The sequence below is a fragment of the Lichenostomus cassidix genome, chromosome 4 (genome assembly GCF_008360975.1).
Source record: "Lichenostomus cassidix isolate B80296 chromosome 4, HeHo_3.0, whole genome shotgun sequence".
NCBI lineage: Eukaryota > Metazoa > Chordata > Aves > Passeriformes > Meliphagidae > Lichenostomus > Lichenostomus cassidix.
This window is the reverse complement of record NC_139484.1, coordinates 57,260,832-57,277,897: the sequence shown is the minus strand read 5'-3', so window position 1 is coordinate 57,277,897 and position 17,066 is coordinate 57,260,832. Positions and strand designations below refer to the sequence as shown.

The 17,066-nt window shown below is 54.0% G+C and overlaps 1 protein-coding gene across 1 annotated transcript; it reads left to right on the top strand.

Annotated features, from left to right (window-relative positions):
* Positions 1 to 56: 56 nt before the first annotated feature.
* CCT7 (chaperonin containing TCP1 subunit 7) lies at positions 57 to 12,842 on the top strand. The gene is made up of 12 exons (XM_085059318.1): positions 57 to 202; positions 1,781 to 1,934; positions 2,880 to 2,986; positions 3,664 to 3,789; positions 4,410 to 4,462; positions 5,871 to 6,042; positions 7,069 to 7,233; positions 8,115 to 8,303; positions 8,822 to 8,919; positions 9,585 to 9,717; positions 10,690 to 10,896; positions 11,943 to 12,842. Exons 1-12 carry the CDS (start codon positions 197 to 199, stop codon positions 12,165 to 12,167), a joined length of 1,635 nt encoding a protein of 544 aa, XP_084915444.1. The 5' UTR covers positions 57 to 196; the 3' UTR covers positions 12,168 to 12,842.
* The last annotated feature ends 4,224 nt before the right edge of the window (positions 12,843 to 17,066 follow it).

Genomic DNA, 17,066 nt, shown 5'->3' with positions numbered 1-17,066 from the left:
ATCACGCGCGAGCCGGCGCGGGCAGCGCGCTGTCACCGCGGTGTCCCCTGCCAAATAATGCTCCGTCCCGGCTCCTCACGCTGCGCGCCCTCTGCCCGCCTTGCCAAACAGTGATCCCACCCCGGCCCGCCCCCGGGAAGGTTCTGGGCGTGCGCGGTGCATTGTGGGGCGGGGCCGGGAGCGAGGAGCCGCCGCGATGATGGTGAGTGACCGCCGCGCCAGCGCGCCATCCGCCGCCATCCGCCGCTGTCCCCGCGTCCCGCCACCCGGCACGGGCCGCTGAGCCCCCGCCGCCCTCCGGGGACCGCGTGTGGCGGGGTGGCGGCGGGCTGGGCTGCGGGGATGGAGGCGCCCCGCCGCGCAGGCCTGGCGGTAGCGGGATGTGCCGGGCGGGTCGCGGCCGCTCCCCGCCGGATGCAGGCTGCGCTGGCTGGAGCGGGTGGGAGCGGAGAGCCTGCAGCTCCGGCCCGCGGCCTCTGCTCCGGCCCGGCTCTGCTCCCCGCAGCCCTACAGCCTCGGTCCGGGATCCCTCCGGCCCTGGCGCTGCCCTGCTCCGAGCCCCGCGGGGATGTGGAGGTGGATGTGCCACCCGCCTGCTTTTCCTGGGGATAAATGGTTCCGTTTCCACTGAGATCCCTGCTCTGCTGGGTGTGGAAGGAGGCTCTGCGTTTTGTTCCACAAAACGTCTCCAGGATTCGGGGATCACACAATAGACAGGGCTGGAGATCACTCAGTGCAACCCTCTGGCCAGGCAGGGTCACCTGGAGCAGGTGACACAGGGACACGTCCGCCTGGGTTTGGGATGCCCCCAGAGGGGAACACTCCAAGGCCTCCCTGTGCAGGTGTACCAGGGCTCTGTCACTTTCCATGGAAACTCTTCTTCCTCATGTTGAGGTGGAGCCTCCTGTGTTTCAATTTCTATCCTGTCACTGGGCACCACCAAAAAGAGTCAGGCACCAACCTCCTGACACCTCCTTGGAGAGATTTGTATGGGTTGATGGGATCCCCTCTCAACCTTCCCTTCTCTGGATTAACCAAGCCCAGCTCCCCCAGTCTCTCCACTTCCAAGAGATGCTCCAGACCCCAAGTCATCTTTGTGCCCATCACTGAACCCTCCTCTCCAGTAGTTCCTTGTCTTGTACTTGTGACCCCTCAGTGCAACAGACATGGTTTAAGTTTGTTCTCTGCCTGCTGGCGGCTGTTCCAAACCAGTGCATCCCAAATTTTGATTATGTTTGGGCTTTGCTTGAGCTCTGCCTGTGAGATGGTTGCAGCACTCACAGAATGGTTTGGGTTGGAAGGGACCTTACAGCCCATCGAGTTCCACACCCTGCCATGGGCAGGGACACTTTACTGTCCTAGGTTACTCCAAGCCCTGTCCATCCTGGCCTTGGACACTTCCAGGGATGGGGCAGTCACTGATTTTCTGGTGCTTCCATCACCCAAATTTGTTCAGTTCCTTACTGTCTCGGTAATTCCTACCTGTTCTGTTTCCTGCAGCCCAGCATCAGAATCAGAACCTCACTGAGCAATGCTGCCCCAAAGAACCCCCATTATTTTTGGGACAATTACTGTGTGGTCCCAGAGTCTCTTGTGGAAGTGGCTGGGTGAATTCCCAAGGCTGTGGGAGCAGTAGGAGGTGGAAAGCAGTTGGGTTCTGTGGAGCAGAGGAATTACTGGGAGTCTGTCGGTTTGCTCTTGGTCTTGCACAGTTGTGGCTCTGGGCTGTGAGGAGTTTGTTGGGATTGGGGTAACAGTTCTGCCATGGGTTCTCCTGCAGCCAACTCCGGTTATCCTGCTGAAGGAGGGCACAGACACCTCCCAGGGCATCCCCCAGCTTGTCAGCAACATCAATGCCTGCCAGGTGATTGCCGAGGCCGTGCGCACCACGCTGGGCCCGCGGGGCATGGACAAGCTCATCGTGGATGATCGGGGTAAGCGCAGGGACATGGAAAAATGACCTGGGAATCATCTCCCAGAGCACTGTATTTACTTCATCTCCGGGTCAGTTAAACCCAGCGTTTGCATATATGTGAATTTTAGCATGCTCAGTCTGTGCTAAACTTGGCTCTCAGAGCAGAGGTTCAGTTTCTGTCTCAGTGTCTGTTCAACACCTTGACATACCCTGTAGAAAAAAGGACAATTGTCACTCCAGCCTGAGGTTTCCCTGTTTGCTGCTGCCAGCCTGAGCTGGGGCACCTGGGGAGATCCAGGGTCAGTGGGATTGGATGTATCCAGTGTAAGTCTGTGCTAGACAGGAGAAACAGAATGTGTTGAACCTGTCTTCAGGTATTTTTGGCCATCTCTATTTTTAAATGGGACTCATGATACCTGTGAAATTACTCAGCTCTTGTTGTGGCTGAGTGTGAGGTCAGTGGATGTTCCTAGGTTGATTTTTAATCTTTTTTGGAGTGTGATTCAGGGATGAGCTTTGCCCGCACTCTGAAAAGATTTATATTAAGTCAGAAAACTCATTTTTTGTTTAGTTTTTTTTTTCCTGTAGAGTGGGGTCAGAAGTCTTAATTAATTTATTTTACTGTAATTACTTTAAATAGTTTTTACCTATAGGAACTGTAATAAATCCTTGTTCAAAAGGATAATTGGATTTAAATTTATCTGATAACCAGTATGATTTCAAAGCTCTTTCTTCATGCATGTATCAGACTAGAATATGGTTTTATCTGTCTGGGGGGATTGTTGAGAAGAAGGAAATGAAGAAGGAAATGAAAACAAACCTTTGTTGGTGTGGAGAGGTCCTGAAAGGCCTGAAAAGACTCAGTTCTGATGGAACAGAGGAACCTGCTGAGAGCCCGAAAGACAGGGAGCCAAGGGCTTTACACCTAGTATTAAAACATAGTTTCCTTTTCTCTGCTGCCCAGGCAAAGCCACCATCTCCAACGATGGAGCCACAATCCTGAAGCTGCTGGACGTTGTCCATCCGGCTGCGAAGACCTTGGTGGACATCGCCAAATCCCAGGATGCAGAGGTGGGAGGGGAGCCTGGCTGTCCCTGGGAGTGTGACACAGAGCCACCTGAGTGTCAGTGGTTCCATGGGCTTTGGTTAACTGGTGGGAATTGCTCCTGGACTGCTGGGATTTATTCTGTCTGCTCTGGAGGCAGGCTGAGAGAGTTGGGAATGTTCCCTGGAGAAGGGAAGGAGCCAGGGAGAGCTCAGAGCCCCTGGCAGTGCCTAAAGGGGCTCCAGGAGAGCTGCAGAGGGACTGGGGACAAGGCATGGAGGGACAGGAGACAGGGAATGGCTTCCCACTGCCATTGGGCTGGGATCCTGGGAATGAGAGATTGCTGGCTGGGAGGGTGGGGAGGGGCTGGGCTGGAATTGCCAGAGCAGCTGTGGTGCCCCTGGATCCCTGCAGTGTCCAAGGGCAGCTTGGACATTGGGGCTTGGAGCAGCCTGGGATAGTGGGAGGTGTCTCTGCCATGGCAGGGGTGGCACTGGGTGGGTTTTAAGCTCCCTTCCCGCCAAGACCAGTCTGAATCACTGAGGGATTCAGCCACAAATCATTCAGCAGATAAAATCCTGAGCTCTGGTTTCCTGGAAGCCTGGAGTGGTTTTGGAGTTGCTGTCAGGGGGTTTCTGCAGCGTGGGGGTGACGCGGTGTGGGGTGACAAGGGTGGGGGTGACACAGTGTCCGTGTCCATCAGGTGGGTGATGGCACCACATCTGTTACCCTGCTGGCAGCAGAGTTCCTGAAGCAGGTGAAGCCCTACGTGGAGGAAGGGCTCCATCCCCAGATCATCATCCGAGCTTTCCGCACTGCCACGCAGCTGGTGAGGCACGGCAGGGGGGTGGCAGGGGGGAGGCTCCTTGGGGGTGGCTGGCTCCTCAGGGGTGTCTGGGGACAGCTCTTTGCCAGCCACACGGGGACAGTGACACACTTCAGGGGAAACCCAGTTCAGAATGGGTGTGGGGAGTGACAGCAGCGATCTCGTCCTGGCTCCCTGCAAACAGCAGTGCCTCTCCTGGTGCCAATGCCTGCTGTTACCAGTCAGTACCTCTGGAGTGCTCTCGCTTCTTTGGGATTTTTTCCAAGGAGGAGTGAATAAATGGAGAACTTGTTTCCCATTCTGTTCTCTGCTGCTCCTTAGTAAGCCTTGTGTCTTGTGAAGCCTGTTGGTCCCATTAAGCTGATTTTTGGAGGTTCAATCCTCAGTAGCTCTTTGATTCCCAAAACCTCTGCTGAAAACAGTAGAGCAGCTGTGAGCCTCTTCCCACTCCTCATACATCAGTTCCTTGGAATTACTGCACTGGCAGGGGTGGAATAACTTAAACACGTGAAACTTCAGTGACGTTGGAGCAGAGAACAAAAGATAAAATACAAAGAGAGAGGCTGGAGGGCTCATTATCTTTGGAGCATAAATCATTAATCCAGCTGTTGCCTTTTTGCCAGGCTGTGAACAAGATCAAAGAAATCGCTGTCTCCGTGAAGAAGGAGGATAAAGAGTAAGTTTCCCCTGGAGATGACCTGGTTGTGTTCTGGGCTCCAGTGAAGTGCTGTGAGGATGCTCCTGAATTCTGTGGTGCTGGCTGAGCTCTCCAGGTGGATCCAGACAGCTGCAGCCCCACACTGGGGTTATTCCTAATTTACCTGGAATTTCCTGCTGCTCCAGGGGTGATGCTGTGCTCTCACTTGGCTGCAGGGAATGATGTAGGGCAGTGTCTCCCAGAGCTCACCAAGGAACCTGGGCACCAAAATAAGTGGCCTGATTTCTTTTTTGCAACGGTGGAGTCTTGCAGCTCTTGCTGCAGTCAGTGGCAGTGTTAAATCTCAGCATTTCCCTGAGGATCAGATCCCTTGTTAGCTGGCACATACCAGGGTAGATAGCTCATAGCAGTAAGGAAATGATCCCTTCAACTGAGGTGAGAATACTGGAGTTCCTTTTCTCCCTGGATTTTAAGCTCTTGTCTATTTGACCTTGCTGATACCTGCAGTCAATATGAAGTATTTCAGCTGCATAACCATCTTGACTAAACAAAAATGGATTGTCCAAACCAAATGCTGAAAAAATGATGGAAAAAACCCCAAGTGCTGTCCTGTGATGGGAAATGCAGTGATTCCCATGGTCAGCAGGGACTGAAGGGATAGAGCCTGGCAGTTGGATGCACATTTCCCTGGTGTCTCTGTATCACCACTTGCTGCACATGCATTACCTGAGTTAATTCTTCAGAGAATGTGCTGCCCTTAGAGGGTTTCAGAAACATCTTCCTGCCTTGGGATGAGGGAAAGGACCTGCTCTTTTCTGGTTTTTGGTGCCTAAAAGCCGATCAGCCTGGTCAGTGCTGAGCTGATGCTCCAGCTCTAAAAAGGATGCTGGGATTTGTCAGTGTGGGATTTGCACATGTGCCTTGTTCTCCCCATGGACAGGAGGGAGCTGATCTTTGAGTCCAGCAGAGAGAAGTTTGGGCCCCTCAAGACAAGAAAGATCCTGAGGGAGCTGGGAAAAGAGCTGAGCCTGGAGCAAAGGAGGCTCAGGGGGACCTTGTGGCTCTGCACAACTGCTGCCAGGAGGGGACAGCCAGGGGTTCAGGCTGTGCTCCAGGGAACAGGGACAGGAGGAGAGGGGACAGCCTCAGGCTGGGCCAGGGGAGGCTCAGGGTGGATTTTGGGGAAATTCCTGCTTGAAAGGACTGTCCAGCCCTGGTGGAGTCCCCATGGCTGGAGGGATTTCAGAGCCCTGTGGATGTGGCACTTGGGGACATGGGGCAGTGGTGGCCTGGGCAGCGCTGAGCTCGATGATCTTAAAGGTTTTTTCCAGCCTAAACAACTCTCTGATTAACAATGCCACACACAGAGTTTGGGGCTTGTGGAAAGATTTGGAAGTGACCAAACCCTTGTTTTCCTCTCCTGCAGCGAGCAGAGGAGTCTCCTGGAAAAGTGTGCAGCCACAGCCCTGAGCTCCAAGCTCATCTCCCAGAGCAAAGAGTTTTTCTCCAAGATGGTTGTAGATGCTGTGATGATGTTGGATGACTTATTACAGCTCAAAATGATTGGGATAAAGAAGGTGCAAGGAGGAGCTTTGGAAGTAAGTATTAGAGCCTTCCTGAAGGATAAGAGACAGGAATCACAGCTCTTGTGGTGGGTTGGCTCTAGTAGGAATGCAGCCTGGCTTGGCAGTGCCTGTTGGGGAATTCCCAAAGTGGAACAAAGCTGTTGGTGTGAGGAGAGAGCTTGGCACTTAGGGCTGGATTTCTTTTCCATAGGTAGAGAATCTGTTTTTTGAGCCAAATACACTCTTCACCTCCCTGCCCTCTGCAGCAAAAAATGTTAATGACACAAATTCCATTTATCTCTGCAAATTTTTTTCTTTTTTTGTGGGAAGTCTTTGTTAAGTCTGGATCCAGAAGTCCTGGTTGTACGTGGGATTACTGGATTGGGGAAAATGCAAGGAAAATCTCATGAAGGAGCTGATTTAGTGGTGGGCAGGGCAGGTGGGATGTGTGGTTTGTGCCACAGTGCTGGAAAACCTGTTGTGTCTGGGGCTACACCTGGATATGTGGTAGGGGATTGTTCCTGGCTGTGGGACAACCCCTGTGGAGCATTTAGATCCTGATTTCTCTTCACCCAGGAAGTCAGGCAGTTAATGTCAGGGATGGTGTTGGGCAGGGCTGTCCTGTTGCAAAAAATCCAGGAGGTGGTGATGGAAGTTGGAAGAATTTTCCAGAGCAAAATAAACAGCGTCCAGTGGGGCTGTGGATGAGGAATATCCATGTTCAAAGGGGAGGAATGGGAAAGAGATCAGGGAGAGAACTGATTGCTCCCTTCCTTGATCTTCAGGTTGTGTGGAGGGTTTTTGGCTGTGGAGTTTTGAGGGGTGGAGAGGAAGCTGCTTTTGTGGGCTGAAAGAAATCCTTGCTGCTTATTTCCTCTAAAAGTGGGTTAATCAGAGGAGACAGTGCTGGGAAGGCTTTGTAAATGAGGCCTCTGGAAGCAGGGAGGAAAGCTTTGTAAATGAGGCCTCTGGAAGCAGGGAGTGTCCTGTGGGAGTTACTGTTAACCCTGTGGAGAAAACCTTGGGAGGCTGAGCCTGAGGCGAATCCCTGTGTTCCAGGACTCCCAGCTGGTGGCTGGAGTTGCCTTTAAGAAAACCTTCTCCTATGCTGGGTTTGAGATGCAGCCCAAGAAGTACCAATCCCCCAAAATCGCCCTGCTCAACGTGGAGCTGGAGCTCAAAGCTGAGAAGGACAACGCCGAGGTCAGAGTGAACACAGTGGAGGTAAGAGCCAAAGGGGAGCCTGGACTGCTGCCTCTTCCCTGGGACATGTGGGGGATGCTGCTCCAGTGGGATAAGGAGGAGATAGGAAGGCCATGGACATGGTCTGAGGGCTGGAAACAGGCTGGGAGAGCTGGGGGGGTTCATCTGGGGAAGGAAAGGACACAGGGAGAGCTCAGAGCTCCTGCCAGGGCCTAAAGCGGCTCCAGGAGAGCTGTAGAGGGACTGGGGACAAGGCATGGAGGGACAGGACACAGGGAATGGCTTCCCACTGCCAGAGGGCAGGGATGGATGGGATATTGGGAAGGAATAGTTCCCTGTGAGGGTGGTGAGGCCCTGGCCCAGGGTGCCCAGAGAAACTCTGGCTGCCCCTGGATCCCTGGCAGTGTCCAAGGCCAGGTTGGATGTGCTCCAGGTTTGGAGCAGCCTGGGATGGTGGAAGGTGTCCCTGCCTATGGCAGTGGTTGGAAATAGTGATCTTTAAGGTCCCTTCCTACCCAAGCCATCCCATGGTAAATGAGTTTGCCTTCTGCACATCCTTCACACCAGGAAACACCTGGTGCGTTGTGCTGTCCTGTTTGGAGTGAGGGTGCAGCAGACTTAGAATCCCAGCAAGTTCAGGACATGTTTCTGTGCTGTCATTGTGCCCCAGCTGTGCTGAGCCATCAGCTCTGTGCTGACTGCCTTAGGCCTCACCAGTGGCCTTCCAGGCAGAGTTTATCAAAGAGTGCGTGGAATGCTGCAGGAGCCTCCTGAGGTTGAAGCAGACAAGGTTCCCATTTGGGCAATGCCATAAAACAGCTCTTCCAACTGCAGTGCTGGAAGCAGCTCTGTGCATTCCCAGTCCCTGTCACACACACCTGTCCCTCTCTCCTCCCTGCCAGGATTACCAGGCCATCGTGGATGCCGAGTGGAACATCCTGTACGACAAACTAGACAAAATCCACAAGTCGGGAGCCAAGGTTGTGCTGTCAAAGCTTCCCATCGGTGACGTGGCCACGCAGTACTTTGCAGACAGGGACATGTTCTGTGCTGGCCGTGTCCCCGAGGAGGATCTCAAGAGGACCATGATGGTGAGTGAGTTCCCTTGGCTCAGGGGAAAGCCTTGTATTCAGTTCTGACACCCCCAGGCTGGGCTTTCCCAAACAGCTGGTCACTGACTCACTGCTCCTTCTGAGGGTTTAAAAGGACAAGGCTGTTCGTTGATGGAATGAGCAGTCACACACTAATTGCATCCACGCTGCTCTTCACTTACTCTGTGCTGTTAGATATGATAAGATCTGTTCAATGCATCAGTAGGGGTTTGTTTTCCTAAGTTCTTCCCTGTTCCATCATAAGTGGTCTTTTCCTGAGCTTTGTTTGTGTATCTCCTGGACTCAAGCCTGTGAGTCAGCACCTTGAAGCTGCATAATCTCATTTTGCTGTTGAGGGTTGGCTGGATCCACGAGACAGGAGGGAAGAGAAGGGTTTTCCTGAATCTGCCTGCAGGGTGGGTCAACAGCTAGGCTGTCCCTAAGGGGTGGAGCCTGCTGGGAGGTTGGTGTGGATTGTCAGCACTGGTAATTCCATGCTTTGTCTCCATTCCCTGCAGGCCTGTGGGGGATCCATCCAGACCAGTGTCAATGCCCTGACGGATGATGTGCTGGGCTGCTGTGAGCTCTTTGAGGAGACCCAGATTGGGGGAGAGAGGTAAAGACACCAATTGCAGACCTGTAGTGCTGTGCAAGCCCTCTCAGCAGGTGGAAGAGTTGAGCTCAGAGCATTGGCAGGTTCAGCATCTCTCAAGGTGTTGAGGTGAAAATAAGGTTGTTACAAAATGTATATTTTAATGTATCCAAAAGCTGCTTTTTGAGGCTAAGGAGCAAGATTTAATTGAGATCCTACCTCTTTTAAATGCTTTTAAAAATACATGTTTATTCTGCAGTGCCTTGTAGGAAGCACAGTAGCACTGTTTCATTTGTAATGGAAAAGCTAACACATTTTGGGGTTGATTGTGGCACTTCTGTGATGTTCCACCTTGACACTTCCCTGTCAGTGCAGGTGACGCTGGGGACAATACACTGGGGTCCTTCCTGTTGCTGGAGGAGCAGTCCTGTTTGGGGCTGGCTGCTGCCATCTGTGCTCCTGCCAGGTGAAAACTGGGAGCACCAGTTTAGTGTGAATCCCTGGCAACAGGAAGAGAGTGGATATTCCTGGGTCAGCTTGAGTTTCACTTCTGTATTCCCTGGCTCTGCTCCTCCTCAGCCCAGAGTGCGATGTGGCTGTGAGGTGGCTGCAGGGTTGGCTCTGTTCCCACACTGCCTGCCCAGCGGCAGCTTCTCCATGCCCTGAGCTCCCTGTGCTGTCTTTGGCAGGTACAACTTCTTCACTGGCTGCCCCAAGGCCAAGACTTGCACCATCATCCTGCGCGGGGGAGCAGAGCAGTTCATGGAGGAGACAGAGCGCTCCCTGCACGATGCCATCATGATTGTCAGGAGAGCCATCAAGGTGAGCACCAGGGACAGCCTCCTCTGGGCTGGCATGGCATTGTGGGCTGGACAGCCACACCTCCTGGAAACCTCCTGGAAAGCTCCTCACACGCCAGGGGTTGGCTGAGGGCTCTGAGCAGCATCCCATGGATTTGCTCAAGTGCTGTTCCTTGGCCAGCTCAGCATGGCTTTGGCAGCATTTCCAGCTGCTTTCCAGGCACAGCTGGGGTTTGTCTGCACTTCTGCACAGCTCTGCCTTGTGCTTGCTCCGTGCTGCATCCTAAAGGGAACACAGTCTCCTGTCTGTGCTTGTTGGACCTTCAGGAGATTGAACAGCAGATTGTTGTCCCATGCCCATCCATGCCCTTAAAGCCACTGACTTGGTGCCCAGTCAGTCCCCTGGCTCTGAGGGCAGGCTGGAAGCACCAGGAGAAGTCCAAGGCCTCTCTGGTGTGTGCTGGGTCCTGGGTGACACTGCCGAGCTCTGGGTGTTTCTGGGTTACACAAAAACGTGTCTCTGTAGGGATGGTTTCTGGTTAAAAACAGCTCTGAGGCTGCGTGTCCTGAGGGGCTGGGAAGAAGCAATCAGGATTTTTGGAGCTGTTGCTTTTAAAAAGAACGTCCTGATCCCTCTTCTGAAAAAAACAGCAAAACTGAGCTGCAAGCTGCTGCTGCCAATATTATTAGTTTTAGCTAAATCTGTATCTTTAGTTTTAGCTAAATCTATATCTGCCAATATCTTTAGCTCTGTGGAAGTGTGGAAAGCTTTCCTGGCCCGAGTGGGCTGTGTGCTGCCATCCCTCCTTGGTACAGTGTCCCCCAACCCCCCTTTATCCTGTGCACAGCTGGGATGAGCTGCTGAAGCTGCCACTGGAGGTTCTTGCCGTGTTACTGCAGTGCTGTCAGACAATCCCAGGGACAGCTATGGATCGCCATGGGCTGGCAGGGCTGACAGAGCCTTTCCCAAAATGAGCATTCCCATTCCTTGCAGAACGACTCGGTGGTGGCAGGCGGCGGTGCCATCGAGATGGAGCTCTCCAAGTACCTGCGGGATTATTCCAGAACCATCCCTGGCAAGCAGCAGCTGCTGATCGGCGCCTACGCCAAAGCCCTGGAGATCATTCCCCGGCAGCTCTGTGACAACGCTGGCTTCGATGCCACCAACATCCTCAACAAGCTGCGAGCCAAGCACGCCCAGGTAGGGGATCCCAGGGCAGAGCCTGTGTGGCTGTGATTCCCTTCTCTCAGCTTTTCCTCCTGGAGCCTGTCAGAGCCTCAGCCGAGCCCGTGTTGGATCCTTGTCCTCTTTGATTAAATGCTGTGTTTGTTTCAGATCAAGGCTGGGCTCGGCACAGGTTGCTATAAATGGAAAGGATCTGTTTTCCCTTTGATCCCAGCTGTCGGGTGACTGCCCGAGCTGGGAGTTCTGATTTGCTTCTTAAAAATGCATCATTTGTCAGGAAGGAGCTGCTGTGTTAAACATTAAAGGAATCAGTGCAGGAGTCGGCTGAGCCAAGCGTTTTACACAGGAGCTGCAGGCTGTAGGTCCTGATTGCTGCTCTTGGGGAGATCCTAATTCCAGTGGGTGGAGGTTGCCCCTTGGATTCTGTCACTCCCAGCATGTTTCATGCTTCTGCTGATGGTGGGGTTTGGGAGGATGCCAAAATGAGGATGCAAAACCCGGGCAGTGGAGCAGGAGTCAGTCCTGTGAGGTTTCTGTGGCATCATGGCAGGGACTGCCCAGGAAGGTGGTGGAGTCTCCAGCCCTGGAGGTGTCCAAGCAACCACTGGAGGTGGCTCTCCGTGCTCTGGGCTGGTGACAGGGTGGGGATTGGGCACAGATTGGACTCGATGGTCTGGGAGGTCTTTTCCAGCCTCAGTGACTCTGTGATCCTAAACTGGAGCAAGTCTCCTCTTTATGAGATACTGGTGGCACTGGTGGCTGAAAGCAGAGACTCCTTGGTTTGGGTTTTTTGTGTTTCCCTCAAATACTCTTCACACAGCAAGGCCCAAACTCCCTCTGTCTGCCAGCATTTGCCTTGTCTTCCCTTTTCAGTCTCTCCCCCAAATCCAGACCAATCACTGTTCCTCTGTCGCACAGGGAGGGATGTGGCATTGATCCCTGTCCTACAGGGAGGGATGTGGCACTGATTGCTGTCCCTTTATCCCACAGGGTGGGATGTGGTATTGATCCCTGTCCCTGAGGGTGGCACGTGGCACTGATCCCTGTCCCTCTGTCCCCAGGGCGGCATGTGGTACGGTGTGGACGTGAACAACGAGGACATTGCTGACAATTTTGCGGCGTGCGTGTGGGAGCCAGCCGTGGTGAGGATCAACGCGCTCACGGCCGCCTCGGAGGCTGCCTGCCTCATCGTGTCCGTGGACGAGACCATCCGCAACCCGCGCTCCACCGTGGACGCTGCGCCCGGAGCCCGCGGCCGCGGCCGGGGCAGACCTCATAACCACTGAGCCTGTGGTGGGGCTGACCCCACAACCACTGAGCCCGTGGCTGTGGCAGGGCTGACCCCGCACCCACTGAGCCCGTGGCTGTGACAGGGCTGACCCCACACCCACTGAGCCCGTGGCTGTGGCAGGGCTGACCCCGCACCCACTGAGCCCGTGGCTGTGGCAGGGCTGACCCCACAACCACTGAGCCCGTGGCTGTGGCAGGGCTGACCCCACAACCACTGAGCCCGTGGCTGTGGCAGGGCTGACCCCACAACCACTGAGCCCGTGGCTGTGGCAGGGCCGACCCCACACCCACTGAGCCCGTGGCTGTGACAGGGCTGACCCCACAACCACTGAGCCCGTGGCTGTGACAGGGCTGACCCCACAACCACTGAGCCCGTGGCTATGGCACAGGCCATTCATTAATTGCTGCGGTAATTAACGCGCCACACGGTCGCTCTGAGGGCTCACAGCAGCTGCTGGCTGGGTGTCCTTAGGGCAGCTCAGCCCTGGCAGCCCCACAAGCTGTTCCCCACCCAGCCCTGCTCCCTGGGGCTGCCCTCGGCATTCCTTCCCTCTCCCGGGCTGGAGGGTGGGCTTTGGGCCTATTTATACTGGTTTTTTTTGTTTTCCTTCCCGCTGGGCAGTTTGAACCCAGGCTCCAACACAATAAAATGAGTTTGTCTCAGTGGCAAACTGGGCTTTCCTCTGTTCTTCACTTTGTTGCACACAGTGACACCTCAGGGTTGGGGTTAAAAAATGAACCTTTCAGGCTGGGTTTTGCCCCATTTCAAAGCTGGGAATTGGGACAGGCTCCAGGCACATCCCAAAGTGCTTCCAGGATGGAGCGCCACTGTCTGTGTGCTTGGAGCTCTCCAGTATTGCTCAGTGACATTTTAATTGGCTTTTGCTCCATGGAGCATTTACATCTTCCATTTTGCTTCATGCTCCAGGGCAGCAGCTGTGTCAGTCCCAAGGGGCTTCAGGGGTGATCCAGGCATTTGGAGGGACTGGCCAGAAAATTGTGCTGGGAGAACATGGGGAGACTTGGGTCTGGAGGGTTGGAAGTGTCAAAGGAGCACAGTGAAAGAAATGTTATAGAATCATGGGATGGTTTGGGGTGGGAGGGACCTTGATCCTCCCAGGCTGCTCCAAGCCCTGTCCAGCCTGGCCTTGGGCACTCCAGGGATCTAGGGGCACCACAGCTGTGCCAGGGCCTCCCACTCTCAGTGCTCCCCCCATGTGTCCCACTTTGTCCCAGTGCCACCCATGGACCTGCAGAGGGAGTCAGGATGCTTCCAGTAAGTCCCCAACACAACTGGTCTGACTGGTGTGATGCTGCTGTGGGTCCAGCGTGCCCCTCAGGAGAGTGACAACCCACCTCGATCTCCAGAGTCTTTATTCAACACCGAATCATAAAATAGCTCTTTGCACACTTCATTTGGGGGTTGTTCTCTGTAATTCTTTAAATACACATTGTTTACACTTGCCAAAGTTTCAAAGCAACAACATCAAAGTGCGTCTACAGGTGAGATTTCCAACCAAAGTGCTAAAACCATGGACTCCTGGCCGGAGCTGAACCCTGCTCCCCTCAAAATTCCCGGAGCCTCCCCAGCTCCAGCTGCACCCCAATCCCAGCTCTCCCCCTTTTCCAGGACATCTCCAGCAGATCTCACACCAAGGGCCCGGTTTAGCATCAAGGGACCAAGGGATGGGGGAGGAAAAGGGATGTTTGGTTCTCCAGACACTGGCACATCGCTGCGGAAAGACTAAAATAGACCTAAATTTATATAGAGTTAAAAAAATAACTTGGGAGGCCACGGGAACCTTTGGGGAGGGGAGGTCGCTGTACAGAGCCAACGCCGCCGTCCAGGGCTCTAGGGAATGATTCCAATTCCTGGATTTATATATCTCTATTCTCTGCACTGATTATCTCCTCTGATTATCTCGAAGCAACTGTGCATCACCCCTTCACTTCCCAAAAACTGCCCCACGCCATTGCACCCACTTGTCCCCGGCCCCAACCTGCCTCGTTCCCCTCCACGGGGCTCAATCCCGAGGCTGCTTTAGAAAATCCCATTTTTTTTCTTGCTTTTGGGCAGTTTTCCCTCCTCCCCTCACTGCTGCAGCAGCTTTTCCTCGCTGCTCTCCCACCCTCCCCAGGGATTATTTAGCCTCCCAACCACCTCATAATACCCTGTGGTGCTTCACTCACAACAAAGCCTCTCTGGGTTCCCCAAATCTCCCTGCTCCCCGGGATTTTTTCCCTTTTAAAGCATTTTCTCATTTGGCACCAATTCCCAAATGCTTTTGCTCCACCACAACCTGCTGTTTCTCACCCCAAAATGAGGGCATCCCCTAAAAGCTCAAGGAAAACATTGGTTAACCACTTCAGGAGCCTTTACCAATGTTTCCCTGGGTTTTTTTGTTCTGTTTTCCCTAAATCCAGGCTCTTTTGGAGGATCCAAACAAGCCCCTGCCGTGGCTGTGCCCTTGGCGGCAGCAGGGACCAGGACACCTGTCAAAAACTGGCATAAAGAGGTTTAAAATCCTCGCTGGCCAGAGGTTCCCATTTTCCTCAATCCCTGACACCCCAGAGCCCCAAGCCAGAGGGATAAGGCAGGAAGAGGCAGTTGATCCCCAGAGCATTCCTGGAGCTCAGACTGATGGATAAGAAGCAAAATCCGACACGAGGGAGACAGAAAAACATGGATTTGGGATAGATTTGGCCCCCGAGCTGGCTTTGGTGATGTTGCTCTTCTTGAAATCCCTGACCAGCACCCAAATTCAAGCGAAGGGGAATGCTGGGAATGTCAGCCTGGGGAAACTTTGGGAAAATTTGTTAGAAAAGGAAGAAATCTCCCCAAAACTGGTCCTGCAGGAGCCAGGCTTGGAAGCACTGTCCATCCAACCTCTGCCAGCTCTGGCCATCGCTGTGACCTGAATTGTCACCCCAGATCCATGGATTTTACTGGGGATTGTCATCGCAGAGCCGCTCTGGCACTTCTCACACGGGGCTGAGCTGGACCTGCTGCATGATTTCAAGGCTTTCCCAGGAATTTGGTATTTCTGTGTGTTTCCATCACTTGCAGAGGAAATGGGGTTGAAGCTCCGTGACCGAGGTGATGAATCCATGGCTGTGGAGCTTCCCGTGGGGACTGGGGCCTTGGGGATGGCAGGGAAAGCAGCAGGATCCAGCTGACATTAATGAGTTTGTTAACGAGCTGGGCAATTAGGAGCCACCAGGAGGGCCCTCATTGCCACCACTCCTGTCACTGTGCCAGCTGCCTTCATCCCCAGCAAGGAGGAGGCGGAGGGGGAGGAAGGAATCCATTCAAGCCCAAGTAAAACAGGGAGAAACCCCCACTTTCCATCTTCTCACCCTCGAACCTGCTCAAGGCCTTTGTGGCATCAGAGGATTTTTGTAAAAAGGTGGCTTTGCTGAGTTGGATTTTCCAGGAATGCCCCACGGGGAGGCGATGGGTTGATGTGGTCTTGGGGATGCACCAAAGCACCAAATCCAGGCGAGGCTCCTGCTGTGACTCCCAAAGCCGCGGTGGCAGCGGAGGGATGGGGATGTCACTCCCAGCCACGCCCCAGTGCCACCACCAGGTACAGCCACCGGCGCCACTGGCACAGAAGGTTTCTCTGAGAGTCCTCAACATCTGCCCTCTTCCCAGCACCTCATCCTCACTTTCCCCACAGCCCTGAGGAGCTGGGAGAGGATCCAGGCCCTGGCAAACCTGGAGCAGCCACCTCCAGGCTTGGGCCACCATCACCTCCAGGCTTGGGCCACCACTCTGGGCCACCAGAGTCTTTAAGCATAGAGTGTATAAACATGCTGAGTATATAATTTTCCTTTAAAATCTGCTTTTTCCTTCTTCTCTTTATAGAAATAAATACTTGCTTTGTTTTTGTATTTTTTGTTTCTTAAGGGAATTTCACAAGTCCCTGCACTGGGTGACATCTCCACTGGGCCGTGCTCCTGGATGGGGCCGGATGGTCCCCGGGGCTTGTTGCTTTGCTGGGTGGTTTTTTGCTGGTCGGGGCATCCCTTGCTCCTCTTGCCCCTGGATTAGGAGTGTCCCAGCCTCCCCGGGGTGGAGGTAAACCCCCGGTGGGCACGGCAGGGAGCTGCTCCTGGGGCCGTGCTGGGATGCAGGAGCTTCTCGCAGGCATTTTCGGGGCTCCCGAATTTTGTGCATACAGGGAACAGCCTTCTCCTGGAAAGCTGCACTGGGAGGGGCAACAGAGGTGCTTCCCACGGGGGTTATGGCCACAAAACCCTTACCCTGTTTGAGAGGAGAGCGCAGATGGGATGAAGGGTGGGTGAAGAGTCCCCTGAGGTGGGGTTAGAGACCCAGGAGCTGCTTGCAGAACCCCACCAGCCCCAGCCGTTTGGGAGTGATTTTCCTTTCTCCAGGGATCCCCATGGGCTGTCTGAGTCGGCAGATGAGGAATGTGGAGCTGGATGTGCAGCCTGGTCCCTCCTGGGTGGATGCCCCATGGTGTCTCCTCACAGCCACCACAGTCAACAGGCACCAAACCTCCAGCACTGGTCCAGACAAGAGGGAAAAGCCCCCAAATCCACTTTTCCCAGTCGCTTCCTCTCCGCTCAGCCTGTTGGGTCTTGGGGTGTCCCTGCTGCTGGCAGTGCTCTGAGTTCTCTGAGTGCTCTGAGGGGACATTCTCCCCAGGGTGGAGGATGGAGATGCCTGACCCTGCTGGATGCCTTTCCATATGGAAAAAGGATATTTTGGGGATGACGATGTCCTTGCAGGCAGAGGACACTCAGAAGGAAAACCAGAATTAGAAAACGGTGGGCACAGATAAGGGTCAGCCAGGGCTGTTGTTTGGAATTTCCCCAGGAGAATTTCAGGAATCTGGCCAGGGTTTCTCCTTCAGGCTGCTCAGGAAGGC

Bases quoted from the DNA above. Each gene is read 5' to 3' on its own strand.
- CCT7 (XM_085059318.1), top strand. The intron at 6,043-7,068 runs GTAAGTATTAGA...CCTGTGTTCCAG, and splicing joins TGCAAGGAGGAGCTTTGGAA to GACTCCCAGCTGGTGGCTGG. The intron at 8,920-9,584 runs GTAAAGACACCA...TGTCTTTGGCAG, and splicing joins ACCCAGATTGGGGGAGAGAG to GTACAACTTCTTCACTGGCT.